The sequence below is a fragment of the Bactrocera dorsalis genome, chromosome 2 (genome assembly GCF_023373825.1).
Source record: "Bactrocera dorsalis isolate Fly_Bdor chromosome 2, ASM2337382v1, whole genome shotgun sequence".
Taxonomy (NCBI): Eukaryota; Metazoa; Arthropoda; class Insecta; order Diptera; family Tephritidae; genus Bactrocera; species Bactrocera dorsalis.
Genome location: NC_064304.1, coordinates 72,124,136 through 72,152,053, shown reverse-complemented (window position 1 = coordinate 72,152,053; position 27,918 = coordinate 72,124,136). Strand labels below are relative to the sequence as shown.

The 27,918-nt window shown below is 36.8% G+C and overlaps 2 protein-coding genes and 1 long non-coding RNA gene across 4 annotated transcripts in view; 2 read left to right on the top strand and 1 right to left on the bottom strand.

Annotated features, from left to right (window-relative positions):
- The window catches only part of LOC125776627 (uncharacterized), a 518,523-nt gene that overhangs the window by 388,141 nt on the left and 102,464 nt on the right, over positions 1 to 27,918 (top strand). The gene's annotated exons all lie outside the window — the stretch shown is intronic.
- Positions 9,405 to 26,483, top strand: LOC105225442 (spermidine synthase). Of its 2 annotated transcripts, XM_049450222.1 has the most exons (3): positions 9,405 to 9,803; positions 25,138 to 25,205; positions 25,666 to 26,483. In XM_049450222.1, the coding sequence occupies exons 2-3, from the start codon at positions 25,168 to 25,170 to the stop codon at positions 26,402 to 26,404; spliced, it is 777 nt and encodes a 258-aa protein (XP_049306179.1). In that variant the 5' UTR covers positions 9,405 to 9,803; positions 25,138 to 25,167; the 3' UTR covers positions 26,405 to 26,483. The 2 variants fall into 2 exon arrangements, with proteins under 2 accessions (XP_049306179.1, XP_011202204.1); XM_011203902.4 differs by lacking the exon at positions 25,138 to 25,205 and having other exon boundaries at positions 9,473 to 9,803.
- Positions 22,261 to 23,958, bottom strand: LOC125776813 (uncharacterized). The gene is made up of 3 exons (XR_007421988.1): positions 22,681 to 23,958; positions 22,456 to 22,624; positions 22,261 to 22,396 (listed from the first exon to the last, which is right to left on the bottom strand). It is a non-coding gene; the product is annotated as an uncharacterized LOC125776813 (long non-coding RNA).

The following is a 27,918-nucleotide window of genomic DNA, read 5'->3' as shown; positions in this document are numbered from 1 at the left end:
TTGAATGTTCATTTAATTGTTGACAGCTGCTTTGCTTGCACGTGTTTTGGATCGTCTTCGATTTTTACCTATCAAAAAAATTGCACCACGATAGCGCCCCTGCTCACACATCGTTGCTTGTGCGCGACTTTTTGGCCAAAAACAACACACTAATGATGCCGCAGCCACCGTATTCCCCAGATCTGGCCCCCTGTGACTTTTTCTTGTTCCTTAAACTGAAGGGGCCCATTAAAAGACGACGTTACGCTTCTCTTGACGAGATAAAGACGGCATCGAAGGAGGAGCAGAAGAAGATAAAAAAAAAATGATTTTTTGAAGTGCTTCAAAGATTGGAAAAACCGTTGGCACAAGTGTACAATATCTCATGGGGATTACTTTGAAGGGGACAAAATAGATATTCATGAATAAATAAATAATTTTTGAAAACACACAAAATTCGCGATACTTTTTGAACACACCTCGTACTTTGTGCTTAATACCGGTTAAGCAAAAGATTTACTTTGAAAATAATATTGACTTTGTTCCTTTTCACAATGCTGTTTTATTCCGTCTTGCACTAATAAATTTATATTTTAAATAAATTTGGGTTTGAGTACTCACAATTTTTTCCACGTATTTGTTTGCTGATAAAGTGGTTGATTGGGTGGGTGAATATATGTGGACATTTCTGATGATCCGATGTGGCAGTATCAAAGTTCTTTTTCAAATATTTATCAAAATGTAATAAAATGATTTGAAAAAAATAATATTGTTAAATAAATAATGTAGAATGGGTATTAGAAGAAACTTTTCCACATGTGGAATAGAAAAATATTTGTAAACAATGTCGCCTTTTTTGATTTTAAATAAATTTTTATCTAATCTCATCGGCACTAAAATACCTAAACCAGATGATAACTCTAAAGGTTTTTCAAAGTAGTTTTCAACATCTAAAACGCCATAACGCAACCAGATTCGTTTGTCATTCCTATTAATTTTATAGGGGCTTAATTTTTCACTAAAACAATAAGAGTCGTTTCATTTTTTAGTTCTATATTAAATAAACTAATTTTTAAAGTTTTGTTTGCTACAATGTTTGCATTAGTTCTAAATGCAAATGTTTTTTTTTTTAATATTGCATATAATTTTCAAACTTATAGGCTGAAAACTGATCCAAAGGACCAAATTGCTTAGTGCAGTCAGTTAAATGCAGTAAACCATGTATGTACATTAAAACTAACTAAATTTGTTGGGCAAAATTAGCTTCGGTACTACATGATAACAACCTTATTCCTGTGTGCAATAAAAGATGGTAGTAATGATCACTACTAATACAATCTTTTAGGACTAAGAAGCCTATATATAATAAAAACTATCTAAACTCTGTCGCTTTCCAATTACTGATTTCTTCTAATATTCTACATATTCGACCGAACTCTGAAGGAGCTAATTTGGAGAGAAATGTAATTTTTTCATTAATTTTGCTTACGTTTTCCCTTTTTTAATCAGCTACTTTTTTTTTTTTTTTTTTTTTATTAACTTTCCTATTATTTATTGAATCTACCCTACTTAAGAGCCTAACAATAAGTTTTCGAATCTTAAACTACTCACTTAATTTACACCCTACATGGGTGATTATTTTTTTAAACTGGGCCTAAAATATATCACATCTGGGCTGGTAAGTCGTTTCTACGTAATCTTGAGCTCCTGTTCACACGCAATAGCGATCTCGCTAGTTGGTTTGGGTGAACCGAAAGTTTCAATGCATACTTCGCGCTTCGTTGCTCTATTTCAGTTCGTACGTCTGGAATTCTTAAGTCGCGTTGGATGTTCTCATTTCGGATATACCACGGTGCTCCGGTGATTGTACGAAGAATTTTTGATTGCGCACGACGAAGTATTTCGATGTTGCTGCTACTCGCGTTGCCCCACAGCTCACACCCATAGGTCCAGATTGGTTTTAAAACAGTGTTGTATATAATGATTTTATACTCCAGACTCAGGGCTGAGCGAGAGTTAATAAGCCAATGCAAAGAACGTGCCTTTAACTTAAGGTAAGTCCTTTTAGCCTCTATGTGGTTTCGCCAAGTAAGTCGCCTATCCAGATGGACCCCTAGGTAAGTAACATGATTGCTTTGTGGTATTTGTACGTTGTTCAGTGTCAAAGGCGAACAGCTGCTCTTGTTTAGGGTAAATGTAACGTGCTTACATTTTTGCTCGTTAACCTTTATCCTCCAGTTTGCGAGCCAGTTGGCCACAGCTACGATATGATTTCCTAACAGCGCATTTGCATGAATTGGGCACTTGGAGCGGCTGATTATTGCAGTGTCATCGGCAAAAGTAGACATAGTCAAGCGGTCGCTTACTGGGATATCTGAAGTGTATAAAACATATAGCATTGGGCCAAGAACACTGCCTTGTGGTACACCAGCTTCAATCGTTTGGGCTTCAGATGTAGTGGTGTTACATCGAACTACAAAATTTCGATCATAAAGGTAGGACTTAAACAGTTCGTGGGTGTTTTGCGGGAATAGCGTTTTTATTTTGTACATAAGACCATCTAACCATACTCGATCAGAAGCCTGCGCGACATCAAGAAATATTGCAGAACAATATTCCCCTTTTTCAAAAGCTGTTCGAATTTCAGATGTGATCCTATGTACTTGCTCGATCGTTCCATGCTTTTCCCGGAAGCCAAATTGGTGAGATGGTATTATGTTGTGGGTTTCAAGATGTGGCTTAATGCGGAGCATAAGAAGTCTTTCAAATAATTTAGACATGCACGATAACAAGCTGATGGGCCTATAGGAGGATGGCTGCGTTTTGTCCTTTCCAGGCTTAGGTATCATCACTATAGTTGACTTTTTCCATTGTTGAGGAAAGTGAGCTTGTTTTGTGATTGCATTGAAAAACATACAGATACAGATTATAGCACAATTTGGTAGCTCAATAATCATTTTTGGAGTAATTAAGTCGTGCCCAGGAGCTTTTCTTGGATTTAATTTCTCCGTAATTATTTTTGATATCTCTTCAGGTACGAATTTCACTGGCTCAGATTCCATCAAATAGGGTACGGTTGGAAGTGTAAAGTCATTAGTTTCTGGGTTTGGCTGGAAGACATTTTTTAGATGAGCAGCGAAAGTTGCTGACTTTTCTGCATCACTCCGAGCCCATTTGCCATTATTGTCACGTATTGGCATTTCACACTCTATTGGCGCACTTAGAGTTTGATGTGCTTTCCACAATGGGTGCTTTGTACTAGTCGGTGACAGCTTTTGAATATACTGGTACTGCGCACGCTGTTCCTCACTTCTGAGGGCTCTCGTCAGTGCATGTGTGGCCGCTTTCAACAGTTGTTTTGAGGCTGGTGATCTATGAACCTGCCACTCCCTTCGTAGGCGTCGTTTTTGTAATACGAGTATTTCAATTTCCCTATTAGTTGAGCTATGCTTTTTGTTTTCCAGGTAACCTTTTTGAGGAGTTGAAATTTTGGCGGCTGTTATAATGGTTGATTCGAATGCTGCGATGGTATTTTCAATATCGACCGGTGTATCTAACTTTGGTTCGAGTTCTATGTGTGTGCTGATGTATTTTTTGTACTTTAACCAGTTTGTAGCTTTTGACGTGAGCATATAAGGTAGCTCTTTATAGTGTGACTGATGCCGCAAAGTGAAGAGAACTGGTGAGTGGTCTGATGAGAGGTCTGCTCTTGTTTCTGCAGTAATAAGGTTGTGAGGAATTTTCCTAGTTACTGCGAAGTCAATTAAATCTGGCAGCTTATTCGGGTCTGTCGGCCAATATGTAGGCTTTCCAGGAGATACGTAGTCCAGTTTGTTTCTTTTACATATAAGGGCGTTATATAATTGCTTGCCTTTAGGATTACATAACCGGGAACCCCAGTGAAGGTGTTTCGCGTTATAATCACCTGCAGCAAGAAAGCACTCTCCCAGCGAGCTGAAGAAATCTATAAATTGCTTTTCTGTAATCGGGAAACGTGGGGGACAATAAACGGCGGACAAAGTAATATCACCTTGCTTTGTCTGCACGCATATTGATGTTGCTTGCAGATAATTTTCAGCAGTTCCAGTTAAAGAATGGTGTTTAATGCGACTTCTGATTAAGATACCAGTTCCACCATGCGCCTTTCCATCTGGATGATTCGTACAATAGAAGGTATATCCCGATACATTAAAGTTGTATTTATTGGTTAGGTGAGTTTCTGCAAGAAGCATTATATCTATTTCCTTGTCGTTGAGAAATTTTGCCAGCTCCAGTTTATGGCGAGGTATACCATTTGCATTCCATAAAACAATTTTAAGCGAGCTCATTATTTTGAACTTTGGTTAGCAAGCAGTTGCAGCAATGTGTTTTGATTTCGCATGAGTTCTTGCATTGTGTTCTGCATGAATGTTATGAAGTTCATCATGCTATTTTGCATTGACGCTATCATTGCTTCGATATTCGATTGACTACCAGATTGAACGTGGGGCTGCTGTTCTTGCGGCTCAATAAGACTCGCTGTTGCTGTAGTTATGGGTTTTCCTAGGCCTGATTTTAGGACGTTTGCAAACGATACGCCCGTGACGGTTTTTGATGGAGCTGTCAGCGGATTCATATTGGAGGATACAACGTTCGGTACATTATGATTGCGTTCGGAGACTACGCGTTGGTTGATCCGATTTTTTAGCTCCTTGTAGACTGGACATCCTCTGTAGTTTGCTGTGTAGTTTCCACCGCAGTTTCCACACTTTTTTGCATTTGGGTCTTTTTTGTTTGACGTGCAGGTGGAAGAATCATGCAACTCTCCACAAGCTACACATACTGCGCGAAGTGTGCAGTAAGACCTGGTGTGACCATACTCTTGGCAATTGGTGCATTGTACAGGGCCGTTTCTTTTATGCGGTTCCTCCACCGTGATCCTACGATGTAGCAAATATTGTAGTTTGTAAATGGGGTGCACACAATTTTTTCCAAGTTGTTTGTTTTCTGGTTCTAACTCAACTTTGAACATAGGCTGTGGGATTTTCTTTTTATTAAAAATATTTGCAACATTTTTGGGGTTAAAACCGTGATCCTTAAGTGCTTCGTGAATTTCCATGGGTTCTACACTTGGCTCAATACCTTTAATAACAACTTGCAGGCCTCTCGCACTTTTCAGTTGATAAGTGTAGAATTTAATCTTTTTCTCATTTAGGTATTTTGACAAGGTACGAAAGTTATGTTCGGAGTATATTTGCACTTTCGTTTCTCGAATGTTTCCCTTCGACAGCGGAACTATATGAAAGTTATTATTGCCGATAAGTTCAGTAAATATTTTAACGAGAGCGCCAGAGTTTTCCTCTCTTACGGATATTGGCGGAGGTTTGGTGACTTTTGTAGGACTTTCAGGAGTTTTGTTACTCTCACCGTCAACGTTGTCACTTAAAAGCGCAAATCGATTTGTGCTTAATGGCTCAGATGCATTTCCTCGGCTTATTTTTTGCTTAGCGTTTGTTGACTTTTGCGGACTAAGCTTACGCTTAATGGTAATGTACCGATCCATTCCGGTTTGTATAGCCACTTTTTTAGGTGTTTGGGTTTTCTTATCTTGCGCTTTGTTGCCGGAGTCAGAGCATGCACCGACCTCAACTTGTAGAACATCAGCCATAACGAGCTCTGGCGTTGGAATCGTTGACATTGAACAAGATCGGACTTTTAAATTTGGAGGGGGTTGAAGCGTGGACGATGAGTTTGATTTTGCGCTTTCACTGTCACTCTGAGACCTGATCGAAAAGTACGCATTGTTGCGCTGGACGGAGAGCCGGCGTGCATCTTGTTCGCGTTGTCTCTGCGCACGGATATCGCTTTGGCTCATGATCATTGAATCATTTAATTTTTTTTTTTTTTTTTTTATAGTTATTATTTATTTATTTATTATTATTATTATTTTTTTATATATATATTTTTAATATTTTTAGTTATTTATTTTTATTTATTTTTTTATTTTATTTTATTATTATTATTTTTTTTTTTTATTTTAAGATACACGTAAGTGTTTCTTTATGTTTAACGTTTAACGTTCTCAGGTTACGTTAAGTTATATGAACTGCCTTATCAACTGCTTTACCGACTGTGGGTGTAGAAATGATCCTGACCACTTACAACTCTGCGTAGACAGATGATTTGCCGTGTGACAGAAACAGCTGATAAGCACTTCAGATATGCGAAGGAGAATTTTTCCGCAAAAATTAATTGAGTGTTTTTTTTTTTTTTTTGTTTTATAATTCTAAGATTTTACAATCAAATATTTATGGATTCCAAACACCAATGCACCAAGCAAATTGTTGTGCGCGAGGTGCCAACGATGATGAGGATCTCCAGCGAATCTGCCTGTAAGCTTTCACAGCCTGGAATTCACGTAAGTTAACACAAATTGAGGAGCACACTCGATTGTTGACCGTACACTTAGACTTCTGAACGCAAAAAAAAAAAAAAAAAAAAAAAAAAAAAAAAATCAGCTACTTAAGCAACTTTTTACGTACACCAAAATCTACCAGATGCGTTGGCTCAAATGGAAATTGGGACATAATTTTAAAATTACCTAACTCTAAAATGCTTTCTCTAAATTTAAATGAAGTGGTATGATGATCTGTCAATTCTATTTTTAAAAGACAAGCTAGTTCTTAAATGATTAACTCGTTTTGAAAAACAAACTCTTCTCTCTTTGTAATCTCCGATTTTATCTCATTTCGAACAACTACTTTTTGCAGTGTGCAATTGCACACCTGTGACAAAAGCTCGAGCGGGAGAATTGCAGCAAAATAAACGAATGTTAAATTTATTTTTATCAGGATAAGAACCTACCTGAAGACCGTTTTTTTGAGTAAGCTACTTCTTCACAAAAATCTTTTAAGAATTCATGCTACTGTTAATGGCAATTTGTTTGAAAAATCAACGATGGACGCTAGAATTGGCCATAAACCTTGGTCGTTTTTTTTTAATAATCTAAGTGTATAAATTGGATTCCCAATTTAGTGGGAAACATCCAACTTAATTTTTAGTTTAATAAGCACCCATTACTTATGCAAAAGAAAACACATTATTTAATTATTAAGTTATAAACACTTTAATGGTTAACCTTATTGAATTTGAATGAAAAGAAGTTGTACGAGTAAGTTGTAAAAAATGATTGCTCAAGGAAATGGCGACCATATCGCGCAGGACCGCTAGGAATTTAACTGTATCTCCGTAGCGCAAAGGATCGGTGTTGATCGAAGTAGAGTAACGAAATCGTCCATCCTTTTTTTTAGTGAGTACAGGTGTGGTGAGTTGTGTTGGTATTGTATAGTGGTGTCATCGGCTGTGGTATACTGAGCTGTGTTTAGCTAGGGGCGCCAGTTTTTACCGTTGGAGTGGTTGAAGGTTTAACTCATTTAAACATCCTGGACCCCCTAGGCGAATATTTTGCCTAGTATTACAAGTATATGCTGTTGCATGTATTTCGGCATACAGCTGGCAGAATTATACACTACTTCTTAAAACACGATTTTTTGCTCCGGGTAATTGTCGACTTTATGAGCTTCTTGCGGCTTTTAAATTCTTCTCTAAAGCGATTTTCGTTCGTTTCACCCTGGTTGCCCTGTAGAGGCCGTCTAGCTGAGCGACAAAGTTTTCTCAGCCTGGAAATTTCCTCATTTCACCAATATACCGTTCGCCGCTTGTTGTGACGTGATGTTCTATGCATTGTTGCATCGCATGCTGCGACCAGTTCCTTTTGCAAAGCTAGTGGTGTGATTGCAACAACGCTGAACGATAAATTCTAAGTGGTACTCAACCATTTGTTTGCCAGTTGTCTTTCAAGAAATCAGGAAAACCAGCCACCGAAGACGGATCACTCTTCAGCACGACAATGCGAGTTCTCAAACATCGCCTAAAACAACTACATTTTTGAGCCTTTAAACATCTATTTGATGCACCGTTAAGTCCGCATACGAAAAAAACATCAAGATTTTTCAACACCTGAAAAAGGGGTTGATGAGGTCGGAACGCATATTTAGCTACACAGCAATCAGAGTGGCCAAAGTGCTTAGGCAATTGGTTCAAAAACATTCAAAAGTATATGCTTGAAGATCTTAATGGGCATTATGGATTGATGCTAATCGATAAATATAAAACCTATATATGTATGTATACCGTCCCCAATGTCGATAAATGTGTGACTTATTTTCATACAATTGTCCTTGAGTATGTTTTAGTAACGAAAAAGGTTAATGCAATCAGACCATTTTCTGTCAACATACACTGTACAGTGATTTTCGACTTTCCAGTTATAAAGTGTTTGTATATGTTATCCCTTATATAATGAATTCCGATTCTTGGTAGACGTTTTCCACAACAACTTTATATGCAAATATGTATAACATTAGCTTCTGCGGTTGAGTTAATATCAAAAAATCACATTTGGAGATGATTTTAATACTTTCTCAAATTTTTTTTCGGACTTTTTCATTTGTTCGGGACTTTCTTCAGTTTTGTTTTTTTATGTTTTTAGTAAGCATAAGTAAACTAAATAATATTAACTAATTATGATTATAGTTTTTAATTGATTACGTTTAATAAGTAAAATATAAACAGGCTTTTCTACGCTTAAACAAAAGCGGCCGATTTCATGGTTTTTAAAATTACTGAACTTCGTGTTTCCCTTAAAACAAAAATAAAACATTAATTTCAATTATAGTGTAAATGAAATTAAATAATAAAATAAAATATATAATTTTTTCTACTCATGTCAGTCTTTTATATTTCGAGCTCATTTTGTAAAGACTAACTTTTGAATGATTTTGTCTATAGCTTATTTCTAAATAACAATTTTCTATACCGCAAAAAGTACCACTTGAAAATTTTGAATCGTAAGCTTTGCGTGGTCACGAGTGTATATACTTGTATGCATACATATACATATATGTATGTAATAAATGCCCGCTCAAAATCAAATTCTTTGGGGAATCTTTTGTATTTTTCTCGAGTATTACAGCTTCGATGCAACCGAAGTTCATGTGGTTTCTTGTTTTGAATTTAAAATGTCAAACAATTTCTCCTTGAAGCAAAATACAAGGGAAATAATGAGTTTTGACGGTTTATGAATAAATCTGCCATTTTTTACTATAAGATTGCTTGTCGTTTCTTAGTCAGTCTATGTAATAATAAATAATATTACAGATTTGTCCGTTTACACACACACTTGAAATTTGTCGCTCTTCCAACGTGGAGAAAATGAAAAGAGCACCGAGTTTACACGTTAGCAGGAAAGACAAATTAATTCTTATTCGCCTTTCCTTTAAACGTTTTTGGTTTTTTTGAATACACTTATGTAACAAAATTAATTTAGAAGACGAAGTATCATAGGAAATTAATATTACAAACGGGGTTTAGTATTGTCACATAAATACAACATAGAAGAGTTCGTGAAGCGTAAAACCAAAAGGTTAAAAGTAAGTTGCTCTATGTAAATGCTATATACAACAGCACAGCAATTTTGCTGATAATGAGCAACAAAAATCTTTGTGAACTGATTAAAAACTGTGCATTTGCCAACATTGTTATCTGCATTTTTCCGTATCGCAATATGTTAGGGTCAATAAGCAGATTGAAGCAAAAGTTATGACAGTACTGTTAGTAGATTACTGTGAAATAGAGTGTGTTTTCATAATGGTGGACCAAATCTTAAATGGATGGTTCAGTGAAATTCAAAATGAATTGTGGCCGGGCCAAGCATTTTCATTAAAACTATCGAGAGTTCTTCATGAAGAAAAGTCAAAATACCAGGATATCAAAGTACTAGACACGTGAGTATTTGTAAACCTCATTTAATTTTAAATCTATATATGTATATATAGAAAAATTATGCGAGCCGTTGCTTGTCTGGGATAAAGTCCTAACCAACTAAAACGATTAAAAAAATTACCACACTTTCTCCAGTTTGTTACAACTTAAAAGATAGGAAAGCGTATAACTCATTTATGATGTATGTCAAAAGCCAAAGCAATTAAAAATAAATAAAAATTAATTTGTATAAACATAAGCATATGTTCAAAATAAAATAAGAAACTTTAAACATTTTAATTTTGAGCAAAATGCCAAATGCCAAAAACAAATTAAACATCAGCAATCAATGCAATCTTGCACATAAGACAACGATGAACCAAAAGGTAGGTTCACTTCGTCGTCGAAAAGATCACCGGAAATATTTTGACTGGGGAGTTAGTTTAATGGAAAAATTAACTTTTTGCAGTAGTCTTTATACTTATGATACTTTCCCACTGATTTAACTTGTTTTGTCTATAAATGATTTTACTTTTAAAGAAAATGTAAAGTTATATTTCAGTAAAGTTTTATGAAATTTTGCAGATAAATTAGATTATAAGAAACTGGCTTTGAACGGGTACACAAATTTCTATAATATAGAAACCGCTAAGAACTTGAAATATGATTCGCAAATTTATATTTCCAAGAAATGTTTCAAACATTTTTTTATACTATAATTAAATAATAAATTAGATACCTTTCTTCAAAAACCGTTGATTAAATAAAATTACCTTAATGTGAATACCCTGAATATAAAAAGTAAGTGAATAAAACAATAGTGTACTGGAAGCCACCACTACTTTTTACAGATAGTAGTCATGAATTTTTCGAAAAATTAATTATTTATTTAATCATAAATTGTTAATTAATAAGGGAAATAAAAACACTGGTAAGCAAAACTTGTTTTTTGTGACATGAACAGAACAAAGTGTTTTTTATATCTATAACCTATAGTTTCTTTTTTGCTATGATGATTTTTGTTAAAAAAAAACAGCGATTTATATATATTATTGTTGTATTATTTTATTAAACAAAGAGTACCTTAAAATGTTACTGTCGATGTTTTTCGGTTTTTTTTAGAGTATCTCTTAACATTGTTCAGCAGTAATCGGCAAGAAAACTGACACTCCACTTACCTTGGTACCGTACAGTGGAACCGTTCCTCATGTTCGTCTCTTACGACCCCTAAATTTTCGGGGAAAAAATACAGAAAGTGAACTTTAAGGGACATGTTGCAACCTATTTTTTTATAGTAGTTTAGCAACAAGATCTTTGTAATCGTCAGCTTTCACATATCCAAAAAAATTGTTGACAACGCTTTTAAAGGCACTCCAGGCTCATATTTCAGTTTCATTGAGCATTTTCTAAAATGTTTTATCTTTCATTACTTCTCTTATTTCTTCTTCTTCTTCTTTACTGGCGTAGACACCGCTTACGCGATTATAGCCGAGTCAACAACAGCGCGCCAATCGTTTCTTCTCTTCGCTACGTGGCGCCAATTGGATATTCCAAGCGAGGCCAGGTCCTTCTCCACTTGGTCCTTCCACCGGAGTGGAGGTCTTCCTCTTCCTCTGCTTCCCCCGGCGGGTACTGCGTCGAATAATTTCAGAGCTGGAGTGTTTTCGTCCATTCGGACAACATGACCTAGCCAGCGTAGCCGCTGTCTCTTAATTCGATGAACTATGTCATCGTTCTATCGAATGCGATATTCGTCGTAGCCAACGTGTAACGGACCATAAATCTTCCGCAGAACTTTTCTCTCGAAAACTCGCAACGTCGACTCATCGGTTGTTGTCATCGTCCAAGCCTCTGCACCATATAGCAGGACGGGAATTATGAGCGACTTATAGAGTTTGGCTTTTGTTCGTCGAGAGAGGACTTTACTTTTCAATTGCCTACTCAGTCCGAAGTAGCACCTGTTGGCAATAGTAATCCTGCGTTGGATTTCTAGGCTGACATTGTTGGTGGTGTTAATGCTGGTTCCAAGATAGACGAAATTATCTACAACTTCAAAGTTATGACTGTCAACAGTGACGTGAGTGCCAAGTCGCGAGTGCGACGACTGTTTGTTTGATGACAGGAGATATTTCGTCTTGCCCTCGTTCACTGCCAGTCCCATTTGCGTTGCTTCCTTGTTCAGTCTGGAGAAAGCAGAACTAACGGCGCGGGTGTTGAGACCGATGATATCAATATCATCGGCATACGCCAGCAGCTGTACACTCTTATAAATGATTGTACCTGCTCGATTCAGTTCTGCAGCTCTAATAATTTTCTCCAGTAGAAGATTGAAAAAGTCGCACGATAGGGAATCACCTTGTCTGAAACCTCGTTTGGTATCGAACGGCTCGGAGAGGTCCTTCCCGATCCTGACGGAGCTTTTCGTGTTGCTCAACGTCAGTTTACACAGCCGTATTAGTTTTGCGGGGATACCAAATTCAAACATCGCGGCATAAAGGCAGCTCCTTTTCGTGCTGTCGAAAGCAGCTTTGAAATCGACGAATAGGTGGTGAGTGTCGATTCTCCTTTCACGGGTCTTTTCCAAGATTTGGCGCATGGTGAATATCTGGTCGGTTGTTGATTTACCAGGTCTGAAGCCACACTGATAAGGTCCAATCAGTTTGTTGACGGTGGGCTTTAATCTTTCACACAATACGCTCGATAGAACCTTGTACGCGATGTTGAGGAGGCTAATCCCACGGTAGTTGGCGCAGATTGTGGGGTCTCCTTTTTTATGGATTGGGCATAGCACACTTAAATTCCAATCGTTGGGCATGCTCTCATCCGACCATATTTTGCAAAGAAGCTGATGCATGCTCCTTATCAGTTCTTCGCCGCCGTGTTTGAATAGCTCGGCCGGCAATCCGTCGGCCCCTGCCGCTTTGCTCTTCTTCAGGCGGGCAACTGCTATTCGAACTTCGTCATGGCCGGGCAATGGAACGTCTGCTCCATCGTGATCGATTGGGGAATCGGGTTCGCCTTCTCCTGGTGCTATGTGTTCACTGCCATTCAGCAGGCTGGAGAAGTGTTCCCTCCATAATCTAAGTATGCTCTGGGCATCGGTGGCTAGATCACCTTTGGGGGTTCTACAGGAGTATGCTCCGGTCTTGAAACCTTCTGTAAGTCGCCGCATTTTTTCGTAGAATTTTCGAGCATTACCCCTGTCGGCCAGCTTATCAAGCTGTTCGTACTCACGCATTTCGGCCTCTTTCTTCTTCTGTCTGCAAATGCGTCTCGCTTCCCTCTTCAACTCTCGGTATCTATCCCATCCCGCACGTGTTGTGGTCGATCGTAACGTTGCGAGGTAGGCAACCTGTTTTCTCTCCGCTGCGACACGGCACTCCTCGTCGTACCAGCTGTTATTTTGCACTTTCCGAAAACCAATGGTTTCAGTTGCAGCTGTACGTAAGGAGTTTGAAATGCCGTCCCACAGTTCCCTTATACCGAGTTGTTGACGATCTGGTTGGTGGTTTTTCGATCCGGAGACAGCCAGGTAGCTTGATGTATCTTCTTATGCTGGAATCTAGTACTACAGATAACCATATTTCGGGCCCCGGCGAAGTCGATCAGCCTCAACCCATTTGGGGATGTTTCCTCGTGGAGGCTGAATTTACCGACCGTAGTGCCAAAGATACCTTCTTTGCCCACCCTGGCGTTGAAGTCGCCAAGCACGATTTTGACATCGTGGCGGGGGCATCTCTCATAAGTGCGCTCCAAACACTCATAAAAGGCATCTTTGATCACATCGTCCTTCTCTTCCGTCGGGGCGTGGGCCCAAATCAGCGATATGTTGAAGAACCTCGCTTTGATGCGGATTGTGGCTAGACGTTCATTCTCCGGAGTGAATGATAGTACTCGGCGACGAAGTCTCTCTCCCACCACGAATCCAACACCAAACTTGCGCTCCTTTATATGGCCACTGTAGTAAATGTCACAAGGACCTACTCGTCTCTGTCCTTGTCCCGTCCATCGCATTTCTTGGACGGCGGTGATGTCAGCCTTTATCTTTACGAGGACATCTACCAGCTGGGCAGCGGCACCTTCCCAATTAAGGGACCGGACATTCCAGGTGCATGCCCTCAAATCATAGTCCTTATTTCGTTTGCCATGGTCGTCATCAAAAGGGGGGTCTCTCATCCGAGGCTGCGTTTGCTTTTTCATTGGGGGTATTTTTTTACGTGGCGGGTCCCAAACCCAGCGCACAACCCTATGTAGGGGATATTTCGCCTTCTCACTTTAGCTCGCCTTCAAGCGGATGTTCTTAGGCTACCCAGAGGATACTTGGTCAAAGACCGGAAGTCGTGAGCTGCTTGAGTCATATGTAAAAGAATCGTTTCTGGCCACTTCCAAGTGAATGGCGATCAGAGAACTTTCCTCACTTGCGTGAACTTCTACACATGACTCCATTCTTCCACACATGACTCCATCCTTCTCTTATTTGCGGACCCACAATTATGCCCTTCTTAATTTTTGCTTCACTGACTATTGAAAATTTTCAACAAAATTCTTCATTAAACCTAATTTAATATGCAAAGGTGGTAGTAATACCTTGCGATCAACTAGAGGTTTTGTCCTGGAGTGAGTATCTGACGTACTGGCCACTGCTTCTGTAGATAATGACAGTCTCTCGTACGGTCCCATTCGCAAAGCAAGTAACAATATTTCGTATATCCTAGTTGCATTCCAAGAAGAAGGACTATTACTTTCAGGTCTCCACTTAACGCCCAACCATGCTCATGATAACGGATGTGCTCTAAAAGAACTCTCATATTCGTATATGATTTCTTCATATGAACCGCATTAGCTAAGGGCTCAAATGGATATTTGTTACAATTATGAACCAATACCGCCTTTATAGTAAGTTTAGAGGAATCAATGAATAGACGCCAATCAGGTGGATCATGTTTCTGTCCTAGTGCGTTAAACAAAAGGTTAACTTCTGAACAGAATACTAGATCCCCTTCTTGAAGAAAGCAATTTGTGAATGTGAAGGTTCCAAAATTTTAGTCTGGATGCTAAAAGTTCGGACTGAAATGAAGATCCTGGTAAATCAAATAAAGGATCGGTTGTCATTTCCGTAATACATATCACTTGAAGAGCTAATCGATTCTAGTTCCTCATCGAGACTCCAAGATTCTGGTGCTTTTTGAATAGAAAGTTATTCACTTTGTTTAACAGGTCTTAAAGCTGATGGTAAATTACAGTACCTAAATGTATGTTTAGACGGTTCAATACCTTTAATATTCATATGGCAAAAACAGCAGTCAGTAAAATGTCTTAAGGTTCTCTGCAAACCACTGACACTGAAAAGGGTTTTTAACGATTTGAATCTTTTAACCAAGCTCTTAAAAATGTTACACAAGTTTTACAACAGATATGAGGGGACCATGCTTTGTCGTGGTCTCCAACTTTAACACCAAAATACAGTTCGTAAGCTTTTAGCACAAGCGGAGTAAAATTACGTTTTTGCGATTTAAGAGTTTGTTCACCGCACACATAACAAAAACTGTTGGCATTATTTACGCACTAGCTAGGCATTGAACCTAAAAATCTTAAACACATTAATTTCAGAAACGTAAAAGAATGTGAGCTCAAAAACGTTTTGCTATCCAAACATAGAACACGTAACCGAATCGGACACCGTTAGTCTACTGATAAATTTCAGAAACGTAAAAGAATGTGAGCTCAAAAACGTTTTGCTATCCAAACATAGAACACGTAACCGAATCGGACACCGTTAGTCTACTGATAAATTTTCTGAAATAAAATGATCATAAATACGTTTGCAAGTAATAAGGCTTTGTTCATAGTTTTAAAATTCTTACTTTATCTTTTAAGATCTATGTCGTGGCCCTTAAAATAATCCCCCTTGACCCCATAATTCAGACCTCTTTTTACGAATCGCGCAAACGACGTATAACATTCATATAGTATTCCTAGTAGACAGTTTGGCCGGTCTGCAAGAATTCGCAAGGTGCCGAACATCGATTTCAGCTTTGGCTCAGCTTTTTCGCGATATTCGGAGACTGATCCTCTGTTTTCAGGTCGTTAGCAAAGATCAAGGGTCATAACCAGTAATAATACGTTTCTCGACATTATAGTAGTCGGAAAGCATTTTTCCACAGACGTTAATGTGATGCTGTTTTTCGAAAAAGTTTAGTGATTTTGAAACCAGTCGCGCCTTCACTTATCGACGAATGGGATTTCGGGATAATCGAAAATAGTTCAAATTTCAAGTATTTGTTATTTCAATCTCTCAATGTCATAAAGTCAAATATACATAGATATGTAAATTTGGCCACACAACACGACTGCGTGATTTTAAATTCATCATTTAGTATTGGAACTTTGATAATGCTTCTCAGACACCAATTTAACAATATACATATACCTGTATTGCTTAATTTGGATACACTTCTGATTGGTAAATTCGCAATGACAATGTAATGATCCTCAGTAGCAATCAAAGCTTCATTGCGTCACTGAACGATATCGTTGGATATTCTCTTTACCTTGTACGATATCGATACAATATATAGTATACGTATCATCATCCATCGAATTTCGTGATAATCGTCGGTACCATAGCAAATGGTAGACGAATCTGCTACTTTAGGTCTGGTAACTTTAACAAACAACCGTCGCAAAAAAAAGCAATCAGAATTTCCTGAACTGACAGTATATACGAACCATTGGATATGCAATGTTTCCACTAGGGTGCCTTGCTTACTGGGAATTCATTTTTATACTACTGTTGCTACATTGTTTGCTCACCTAATGCTTGTACTTATCACCTAAAGTAATCAAGTAAAATATAAAGATCTATAAAATACGAGTATGTATATAAATGACCAGGATGATGAGAGTTGAAATCTGAGCGACTGTCTGCCTTTCCGTCTGTGCAGACGATAAATTCAGTAGAAATTAAGATATCCTAATGAAATTTGGTTCACGTTTTCCTTGCAGCGCTCACAAAACGCCATTAATAGAAAAACTACAATTTAAACACTAAATTAGGGTATAATCCTTGGTGCAGAGGACTGCAGTAACAAGGGGCTCCTGTGGGCTAAAAATTCTGAAAAACGTGCGTAGCCCCGTTCTTTAATAGTTTGTATGCACATATTGCTTAGTAAAAATCGTATAAGGATAAAATAGGATTAAAACCCGCCCACCCATAATTTATCGGTTTTGTTGAAAACTGCTGAAAGCTCGATAAGTAAATCCACCAAAGACATTTTTTGGGAGCTGAGATCAAAATTATCTCCAGCTACTCGATTAATTTCAACTTCAATCGGACGACATTCCTATTTAGCACAATTTTAATCTCAATATGATTATTTTATTTTCCAGTACATAAATAAAGGACCAATGCATATATTTGGATGAAACTTTACAAAATAAGTGTCTTTAAGGTTCAGATCTAAAATCTGTCAATTTTGGACCCACATACTGAATATGGGGTCCACGTATTACATATGACTGACTTTTGTTGAAAATATCGGTCATTGCGAGAGATATACATAAGTATAATTAAAATTAGTAAATATGCCTTTCCTAATAAACGTTTTAAATTATAACATTACAAGCAAATATTCTTATGAAATATAGTAATTCTTAATGGGAACAATTGCAGTGAATTGCAAGAGAAAAAAATTTGTAAAAGATTTTTGTAAGCCACTAGACTCACCTAAGAATTCCGGGTACTTATCTTTCCCCTCTCTCCGGTGCGCTGTATAATATAGCCACTGCAATGCACGGCCCTATCTTATTGTGTATGGTATAAGGCTTCCGCTTGGAAATCTTATATTAGGTATATGGCAGATAGGAGTAGTATCAACATAAAACATACTAGAATATTAGCAGAATTCTTAGAAAACCACATGCATTTTTTTAGAAGTAGCTCACAACGAAAGTTTGAAAATATTTCGATAAGGTTTATGGGAGCTAGGTAAGTATTTACCCGATTCAATCCATTTTAGATATACCTTTTCTTTATTGGCGTAGACACTGCTTACGCGATTATAGTCTAGTTAACAACAGCGCGTCAGTCGTTTCTTCTTTTCGCAAAATGGCTTCAATTCGAAATACCAAGTGCAGCCAGGTCTTCATCTATCTGTTCTCTCTACCGGAGTAGAGGTCTTCCTTTTCCTCTGCTTCCCCAGGCGATAAATACTTTCAGAGCTGAAATGTTTTCGGGCATTCGGATAGCAAGACCTAGCCAGCATAGTCGCTGTCTTTTAATCGTCTATGTCAATCTCCGTCGTAAGTATATCTCATACAGCTCATCGTTCCATCGAATGCGATATTCGCCGTAGTTAACGCGCAATGGACCATAAATCTTTCGCAGTATCTTTCTCTCGAAAACTCGTAACCTCTCATTAGATGTTTTCATCGTCCATGCCTTTTTTTATCTACCCTACTTAAGAACCTAACAAAAAGTTTGCGAATCATAAATTGCTCACTTAATTTACATCCTACATGAATGACTATTTTTCAAACTGGACCAAAAATATATTAGGTTTGGGCTGGAAAGTCGTTAAGTTATCTTGAGCTCCTGTTCACACGCAGTAACGTTGGTTTGGTTGAACCGAAAGTTTCAATGTATATTTCTCGCTCCGTTGGTCTATTTCAGTTCGTACGTCTGGAATTATTAAATCGCGTTGGATGTTCTCATTTCGGATATACCGCGAATTTTTGATTGCGCACGATGAAGAATTTCGATGTTGCTGCTACTCGCGTTGCCCCACAGCTGACATCCATAGGTCCAAATTTATTTTAAAACTGCGTTGTATATGATGACTTTATACCCTCAGACTCGGTGAGGAAGAGGTTTTAAGCCAGTGCAAAGAACATACCTTTAACTTAAGATAAGCCCGTTTAGCCTCTACAAAGCTCGTGGGTGTTTTGAGGGAACTCCAATCGTTGGACATGCTTTTGTCCGACCATATTCTACAAAGAAGCTGATGCACGCTCCTTATCAATTTTTCGCCGCCGTATTTGAATACTTCGGCCGGCAATCTATCGACCTCCGTCGCTTTGTTGTTCTTTAGATGGGTAATTGCTATTCGGATTTTTCATGGTCGGGCAATGGAACGTCTGCTCCATCGTCATCGATTGAGGAATCGGGTTCGTCTTCTCCTGGCGTTATAATTTTACTGTCATTCAGCAGACTGGAGAAGTGTTCCCTCCATATATTTAGTATGCTCTGGGCATCGGTTACTAGATCACCTCTGGGGGTTATACAAGAGTATGCTCCGGTCTTGATACCTTCTGTTAGTCGCCGCATCATTATCTCTGTCGACAAACTTGTCAAGCTCTTCGTACTCACGCTCTTGCTCTTTCCAAAACACCGACAATATATTTCCAGATACACTCAAAAAATATAAAAATTTTGAGTGCTTAGTAAAAAGAGCGATTTTGGTTTCATAATTTGAACCCAAACTGCTTAGCAATAGCAGAAGTTTAGCCAATGCAAAATGAATGTAAAAAATTATCGAAACCGCCATTGTGAATGTCAAATTCCGAGGCGAAAATGTATTACTTTCACACTTCACGCTATGATTCATACAGTAGCATTCGAAAGTGTTTTTGTTCCATTATTAGCGAATGTGGCACACACAGCTTTCTAAAAGTCAAAATTTCACTTAAAATTTGGCTCACACTGCCTAATCAGATGTGTAGAACCTTTAATAAATCTCTCTCAGTCAATCGACGATCTTCCAAACCCATACCCTGTATTTTGGCTTTGATTTGTGGTGTTGATGCGCTTTTTGGATGTCCCTCAATAGATCGTCTTCAAGGCTTGTACCACCACGTTTAAATTCTAATTCTAAGTTCTAATCGTAGGTGAACAATCATTATATATACACTTTTGATATTCGTTCGGAAAATTCATTTTTTTTCATTGTAAAAAAATTACTGTGACACCGCGACACTAAATAACTGGTAAACAAAGAAAGAATACAAATGAAACTTCACATACGTCGATATGAAGAGAGTAACAACTAAACTAAAAAATTTTTGGCTAGTAGCAACGCCCTCTGTTATCGAACGACAAAACTTATTGAACAACCTGGTATTTCTTGGTGAAGGACCGGCAGAACTCATTTTTAGCGACCAGCAACAAAATGTATAAAATGTAATCAGCTGTTTGGTGATAATCAGAGATTCGTTAATAAAAATTTAGATATCTTTATGAAACTTTGCACACATGTTCTTAGCACTATGATGTTGCCGGTTGCCGACGGGTGATCGGACCATTCCACAGTGGTCGGTCTTGTATGGAATCAGCGGCCAAAAATACTTCCACTGCATATAGTTATAAAAGTGTAACTTTTGCCAAAGTTTTTTTAAAATCTCCCTCTCCCGTTTCCCACTCTGCCAACTCCCGATGGTAACAAATCTTAATTAATTATATTACATTAAAAAATGTGATAAACGAAAAAAGGAATTTTTTGAATATTATTCAAGTAAATCAAAAACTGATTTTAATAAAATTGATTTACTTTTGCATAATAGTTTCTTTGACTGGTGATGAAAGGATCTAAGCTCAAAAGCAATCGGCTTAGCAAGTCCTGATTTGTAACGATCCGTTAGTTCTTTCATGTATGATGGAGTCGATACATTTTAACGTCCTTATTGCTTGACTCAGCAGATTCTTATGAGAGCTCTCCAATTGAAACTGGTGCATATTGAATAACATCAAGAGCGTGAATTAAAATTTTACGGACTGACGAAGGAAAATAATACTAGGAATATTTTGAAGTTAATTCCTTTGCAGGATCTAGCCCAAATCTAGTGTATTTACGGTTTACTCAACTGACTCCTTTTGAAATTGAATTCGAACAGGACGGCAATAGCGGGTGGACGAAGGTCTGCAGTTTTTCCAAATTTGTTTTTGCTCTTCATCATTTTGCGATTTTATTATCAGTTACACAGGAACATATGCCGTGACAAATAAATTATTGCCTTCCAAATTATTATTTTCAAATTTCTGCTTATATTCGCTCTGACCAGAATTGCCATCAAATTAGAGGACTCATTCCGTTAATTACCTACATTTCTGACGCAATGTGGTCCAATAATATTTTATCTCAACTTCCACATCAGATTCTTTTTAAAAGTTAATATCAAGCTTTTTGTTAACGAAACTTCTAATAAGTAAATAATGAAGCTTTATTAAATTTGCTTCGGTGATAAGTAATATTTCTTCACACATTTTCTTAACACCAAAATTCAAAAATAGATAGGCGTGAAAGTTTACAACGATATGATGTGCCTACTCGTAGTTAGCCTTTAAAAGTACATATAAAATAAACATTTGATAAAAGTGAGAAAATGATAAAATGAAAACCAAAGCTCACATATGTGTAGATATGTATGATAAAAAAAACATTAAAAACAATAAATTATAAATTGAGAATAAGGCAGTTAATAGTTGGTTATCCGGGTGGTGTGCATGATGCAAAAATATTTTCGAACTGTTTACTCTTCAAACATCCGGAGTGTTTCTTGTCAACCTCGCAGTGGTTAGCTAGGGGTAGTGCCTATCCACCAAAGCCCTTTTTAATTACGCCATTCAAGCAAAATAGCAGCGAGTACACAGAAGAAGAAAGGCACAGTTTCAACAAATATTTCTCAAAATACCGTGTACGAGTCGAAAACTGCTTTGGTCTTTTGAAAGAAAAATTCGGTAGCCTTAAGGAACTTAAATTCAGAATGCATTCGAGATCAAATAAGAATCAATGCAACGACTGGATTACTGTGTGCTGCATTCTTCACAACATTCTTATTAATTTTCACATTGAAAATGAAGACGGAAATGAAGTTCCAGGTCCTCAGTTCGATTTACCATTAGAATATAACACCAGAGATTTTCTTTTAAATTGTATACAAAATAAAACAGTTTAGTTTGTATATCTAGCTAATATGTATTGTTTCGAAATTCCACTTTTATATGTATATTTGGCGTTTATTGTACGTACATACATACATACAAATGTACTTATAAAATTATACCATTAACAAAAATTTAAATTAAACCATCGTATAAAACGATGTGTGAGTCCATCTCATTGAAAACAAAAGTAAAAAATAGAAAAATTGGTCTTTTCGTATACTAAATAAGTTTTAAAAATTTATTTGTACTTCAGCTTTAGCTCCTCCATGGCGATTCGCTCTTTCATCTGTAGCTCTAGTTGTTTGATGTCTTTTAGCGCTAATATTTCAATTTCTTTGAGCTCCACTTCTTTAGCTTTTAACTGCAACTCTTTTTCTTTTTGCTCGAACTCTCTTTCCCTTGCAGACAATTCTGCCTCTAACTTTTGCTTTCGCAATGTCATTATTTCGACATGGATTTGCATAATATCGGAAGCCGCTGTTCTGGAGTATATTCCTCTTTGCCTTGGAGTGGTAACTGTTTCATTTGCAATAGGAGTTTCAATTTGCACAGGACTTAATATTTCAATGGTAGTATCAGCACTTTCCATTATTTCTTCAACTACAGCACAAGCGTTAAGTTGGGCACCGAAAATATCGTCAAATTCGTAAAAATAGCGAAATTTTTTGAGCAAAACGCCTATATAAAGTTGATTCTTATGTATTAACTATGATATTCAATTGAAGACATAAACTCACTTTTTATAGTATCGCCATCCATGCAACCAGCGCCAGTACTTCCTTCCCATTCCTTCGCTTTATTATATGCAGATCGCATATTTCTTACTTTTGAGCGCGCTGATTTCCACTCGACCAGGATTTGTTTTTCATTCGCGAAGCGATTATAAAATAGCCGTGCCGATGGTTTCTGTAAATAACTAAGTAATTAATAGTTTCCATTTACCCTAAAAAATAACATCAAACCTCAAAATAGCGATTCTCTAGAAGGAATTCAATCAACGCTTTTTCCTCGGCAACTTTCCAACGCTTTTGGGGTTGTAGCGCTTGCGTTTTGGTAAAAACTAAAAGAAAGTATTAACAAACGTTTAAATTAAAAAATAATTCAGCATTTTCTATTATATTTACCTCAACTTCACCGTTTGTGCTCATTTTATCCATTTACTTATTCGTTTAACGTATTTGCGGCCAATTTATTTCAACTAAATGCAAACAATAAGAAGAAGAAAGATAAACAAACACAGCTGATTCAAAGGTGCACTGAATAAACACAGTACGCAGAGTTGTGTCGTCAAATTTATATTTTTGCATTTAAAACAGCAACAACGGCTCTACAACAGTCGTACAAAACTATGCCTTACAACATATGTATATGACAATATACGATACCTTGTGAACTACCTAACAATATGTAAGTACTTAAACCCCAGTGCCGAAAATATCGGCCAATTTGTTTGATATATTATTGTAACTCTGAGAATATTTGATTCAGCTAATAGTGTACTCTTGAGCCAAAAATGGATCAAATAGGGTCAATACGTCTCTTAGCCCTTAAGTCCCTAATATAAAGACTCTTGAACTTCCGGTTAATTTTTACCGTACACATCATTCAATCTTCTTCCAATGAAGTTCGTGAATAATCTTTTTCTAGTTGTTCTATAGTATATCGCATTGTTAAAATTGTTTTTTCAATTTAATTCATTTTAACATCACGCAGTTCTTATTGGTAGACCCTTTATTTTAGTTTAATGCAAAAAAAAATTTGGTCAACGAATTACCTCAGTTATACGTACCAAATACTTATAATGATTTTCGTTAATGTACTTTATTTTACACCGAATATATATAACAAATAGCAGGTTATGTTTGTTTTTATTTTATTTTATACAATTAATAATTTTTATAAGTTTTTTACCGTAAATAACCTCCATGCTCAGCCACGAATATGCGACACCTAATTTGAAAATTATTCATTGCGACTAGAAAGGTTGAAGTCAGGATTGCCTGCATTATCGATTAAGTGGACTGCTTAAATTCAATCAGTTTTTTTTTTGTAAACATCTTGCTTGGCATAACCCCATAAAAGAGTCTGGAGCAGTCAATTCAGGTGACCTTGAGGGCCAGCGGAAAGTAGAGTTTATTGATTTAATTTGTTTTAAAATTTCCGCAATAACCGATCTGGCTACGTGAATGAAGAAGCCTTCATGCTGGAACCAAACACGATCGAAAGCCAAACGTCTTCGGCGAAGTTCTGGATTAAAAAAGTCATTCAACATCTTTAAAAAAGGGAGCCCATTGACAGTAAGTGTTACACCATTTTCTTCAAAGAAGTATAGTCCGACAATACACCTTTATAACTGCGCACTGCGTTTTGGATGAAGATCCGACTTGTAGCTTATTTATTGATTTTATTCACTCCATATAAGACAATTTTGCTTGTTTACATTTCCGCTTAGATCAAAATAAGCCTCATCAGACATAAAAATGCAATTTATCAAGTTATTATCTTTTTCCGTCATTTCAATAATTTTTTAGCAAAATTCCAGGCACATAGCCACTTATAGAGGGTTAACCAGATTGTTGTTTAAATTTTGGGCGGAAACAGATTGAAGTTATCATGAGTTATCCGTTGCAGTGACCGTCTGCTAACTCCAAGTTGCGCCGTTAAATAGCGGGTCGAAACTCTTGGATTTTCCTGAATTGACGATGCAATAGCCGCGATTTTTTCTTAAATACGAACATACAGTTGTGATGGTACGGTCTTCCTGCGATATTTCCAGATTCGACAAGGTTCGGGTTCTCAAGCATTCATTTTTTAAAAAGTTCAACAAAAACCTGACAAATAAAAAAAAAGTCGATTACTCCCACGTCAAGTAGACTCCGAAAATTTCGCTAAATCACTGATTTTCAAAATTAGCATTTCATTCGGTGAGAGATCAGACGCATACCTCGTGATATAAATATTTCGTCAAAATTAAACTTTTTGGTAATGTTATTGAAGATTAAATTTTAGTTCACGGTAAAATGGCAAAACAATTTCCGCATCAACTACTGCAGATAAATCGATGAAATTTTGTATAATCAAAGAAAAACGTTCATGCTATATTATAAATATTTCAGGGTCAAATTATTTAAATAATAATAATTTACTTACATTTTTTGTTAACAAACTGAAGATTTTTATTACTTCTTCACACTAAAACAAAAATGCAAACTATGTGATAGGTGGTTTAGTGAAATTTTCGGAGTGCATTTGACGTGGTTTGACCCTATTATGGTCTGTTTCTGTAATCCTTTGTAGTCCTAGCCTTTATAGTATATCAAATTTAATGACACATTCACAATTTCGTCTTATAACAGTTGCTTTCTTCATTCATAAAAATAAAAAGCTATTCTTATCCCTTCTTTCCTTGTTTTTTACAGCTATAAGGACGTGTATTCTAATAACGCTATATGACAAAAACGGGATATTCCAAAACACTTTTTTCGAGGTTGAGTTATAGTAAAATAGTTATTTTTCTCTTTTTCGAAGTTAAAATATAAATAAATCTTCTCTTAGCCTTCCAAGTTTGAAGTTGAGCTAACCTTAGTTACTAAAACGATAAAAGTATGGACATAATCTACTTAATAATAATTAATTTTTGTAGATAGATATGTGAATATCCTCATGAATATCCTTTTGAAAGGGAAAGTGCTTATGTCGTTGAAGTTCATTTAATACTTGCTTATCCTGCAATGCAACTTTCAAGCGAGTAGAATATTTTCACCAACAGGAAATTTGGATAAAGGCGATGATGATGATGACGAATATGATATTAATTTAGAGGATAACAAAAGCAACGATTCAAAATAAATTTCACAAAAACTTTAGAATTAAAATTAGAATTTTGGGGCTAACTTGAACTAAATATTGGTTTATTCTAATATATATTTTTGTTTTGTTTCTTTCAGTGCCACGTATGGGACATGTTTAGTTTTGGATGGAATTATTCAGTGCACTACTCGGGATGAGTTTTCCTACCAAGAAATGATATCATTTTTACCGTTAAATAGCCATCCTGCTCCGAAAAAAGTTCTTATTGTGGGAGGTGGTGATGGGGGTGTTGCGCGAGAAGTTTCGAAACATCCTTTAGTGGAAGAAATTCATCAAGTAGAAATTGATGAACGAGTAGTTGAGTTATCAAAAGAATTTTTACCAAATATGGCATGTGGATTTAAAAACCCCAAAGTTAAGCTTACCATTGGAGATGGATTTAAATATATGAAAGAACATACAAATGAATTCGATGTAATTATAACTGATAGTTCAGATCCTGTTGGTCCTGCAGAATCATTGTTTCAAGAAAGTTACTATGAACTCATGAAAAATGCGTTGCGGCCAGGAGGCATAGTGTGTTCCCAGGGTGGAAGCTTCTGGTTGAACTGTGCGTACGTTAAAAAGACTATGGATGGATGTAAAAAGCATTTTACCAAAGTATCGTACGCTCATACATCAATTCCATCTTATCCATGTGGACATATTGGTTTCGTGATTGGTTGTCTTGATTCGAATACAAATTTCAAAACCTCGTTACACAATTACAGTGAAGCGGAATTAGAAAACATGAAATTGAAATATTATACCAGAAATATACATTCTGCGGCTTTTTCATTACCACGATGGGTAGAATTATTTCTCTCTAACGAATAAGTAGAAGTAAAACTTTAGTTTTGTTTTATGTTTTTAAATGAAAAAACTCAAACAATAAACGTGTTTTTCGCTTCGAAAACGCTGTCTACTTTTTTTTATCACGGTTTGGACGACTATTTTTAAAACGCTTTAAATACATATATTGGAAATTTTGAAAAACCATTTGCATAAAAGCATACAAAATTTATGTTTAATAAAAACAAATTTTGTTTGTATTTTCACAATAGGATTAAAGAGATTATAATTTTTATTATTATAAATGTTAAACAATTTAATTTTATTAAGATAGGTGTCGACACACGGGGCGGCGAGAATCCGATTCCGACTTGCTGGAGCTGGCGATCGAGCTTTTACGGATGGAAGTCGAAAAGTATAATCGAGGTTGAGTAGAGGTGTTGACGCGGCGCAGTGTCTCAGCGAATGTAGTTGATGATCGAATTGTTGACGTGTTGATAGGCGAACGGCAGGTGACGAATTGATGTATCTGCTCAGGGGACCATCCTTTACGCTGAGTGGGTTGATGTAGTGTGGTGTGTTTGGTGTTGTATTGTAGTGGCATCCTGTGGTGAATTGCGTGCTTTATTAGGATGGGCCAGTTTCACCAGATAGAAGGGGTGGATGCTTAACACATTTAAACACCATTTAATATTCTTAAATTTACAAACCCTATTGCACAGGTTAGTCATTTGGTACTAATTTGTTGGTTGATCGATTACTTCTTTGGTTAGACATTTGTGTAAACTGAATAATCTTTTTCCTAATATTAATAGTTAACCTTGTTGTTAACAAACGAAACCAATTTCGTAAATAAAAGTTACCTGTCTTTTATAAAAATGGATCAAATTTCATCTTATTGCTATTAATGTTATGATGAATTTACATATTTTTATATTATTTTATATTTTTGAAAAATATCTGTCAATATTTGATTTTATACGTCCATTATAGGCTAAGTTTTGTTTCTTCTTTTGTGTCGTTGTATAGTGAATTAAAAATCACATCTTCTTCTTTCTTAACGGCGTAGACACCGCTTACATGATTATAGATGAATTAATTATGAGTGGAGGATGGAGTCATGTGTAGAAGTTCACGCAAGTGAGGAAAGTTCTCTGATCGCCATTCACTTGGGAGTGGCCAGAAACGATTCTTTTACATATGACTCAAGCAGCTCACGACTTCCGGTCTTTGACCAAGTATCCTCTGGGTAGCCTAAGAACATCCGTTTGAAGGCGAGCTAAAGTGAGAAGCCGAAATATCCCCTACTTATGGTTGTGCGCTGGGTTTGGGACCCGCCACGTAAAAAAACACCCCCAATGAAAAAGCAAACACAGCCTCGGATGAGAGACCCCCCTTTTGATGACGACCATGGCAAACGAAATAAGGACTATGATTTGAGGGCATGCACCTGGAATGTCCGGTCCCTTAATTGGGAAGGTGCCGCTGCCCAGCTGGTAGATGTCCTCGTAAAGATAAAGGCTGACATCACCGCCGTCCAAGAAATGCGATGGACGGGA

Bases quoted from the DNA above. Each gene is read 5' to 3' on its own strand.
- LOC105225442 (XM_011203902.4), top strand. From the start codon at position 9,619: ATGACAGTACTGTTAGTAGATTACTGTGAAATAGAGTGTGTTTTCATA. The intron at 9,804-25,665 runs GTGAGTATTTGT...TGTTTCTTTCAG, and splicing joins GATATCAAAGTACTAGACAC to TGCCACGTATGGGACATGTT.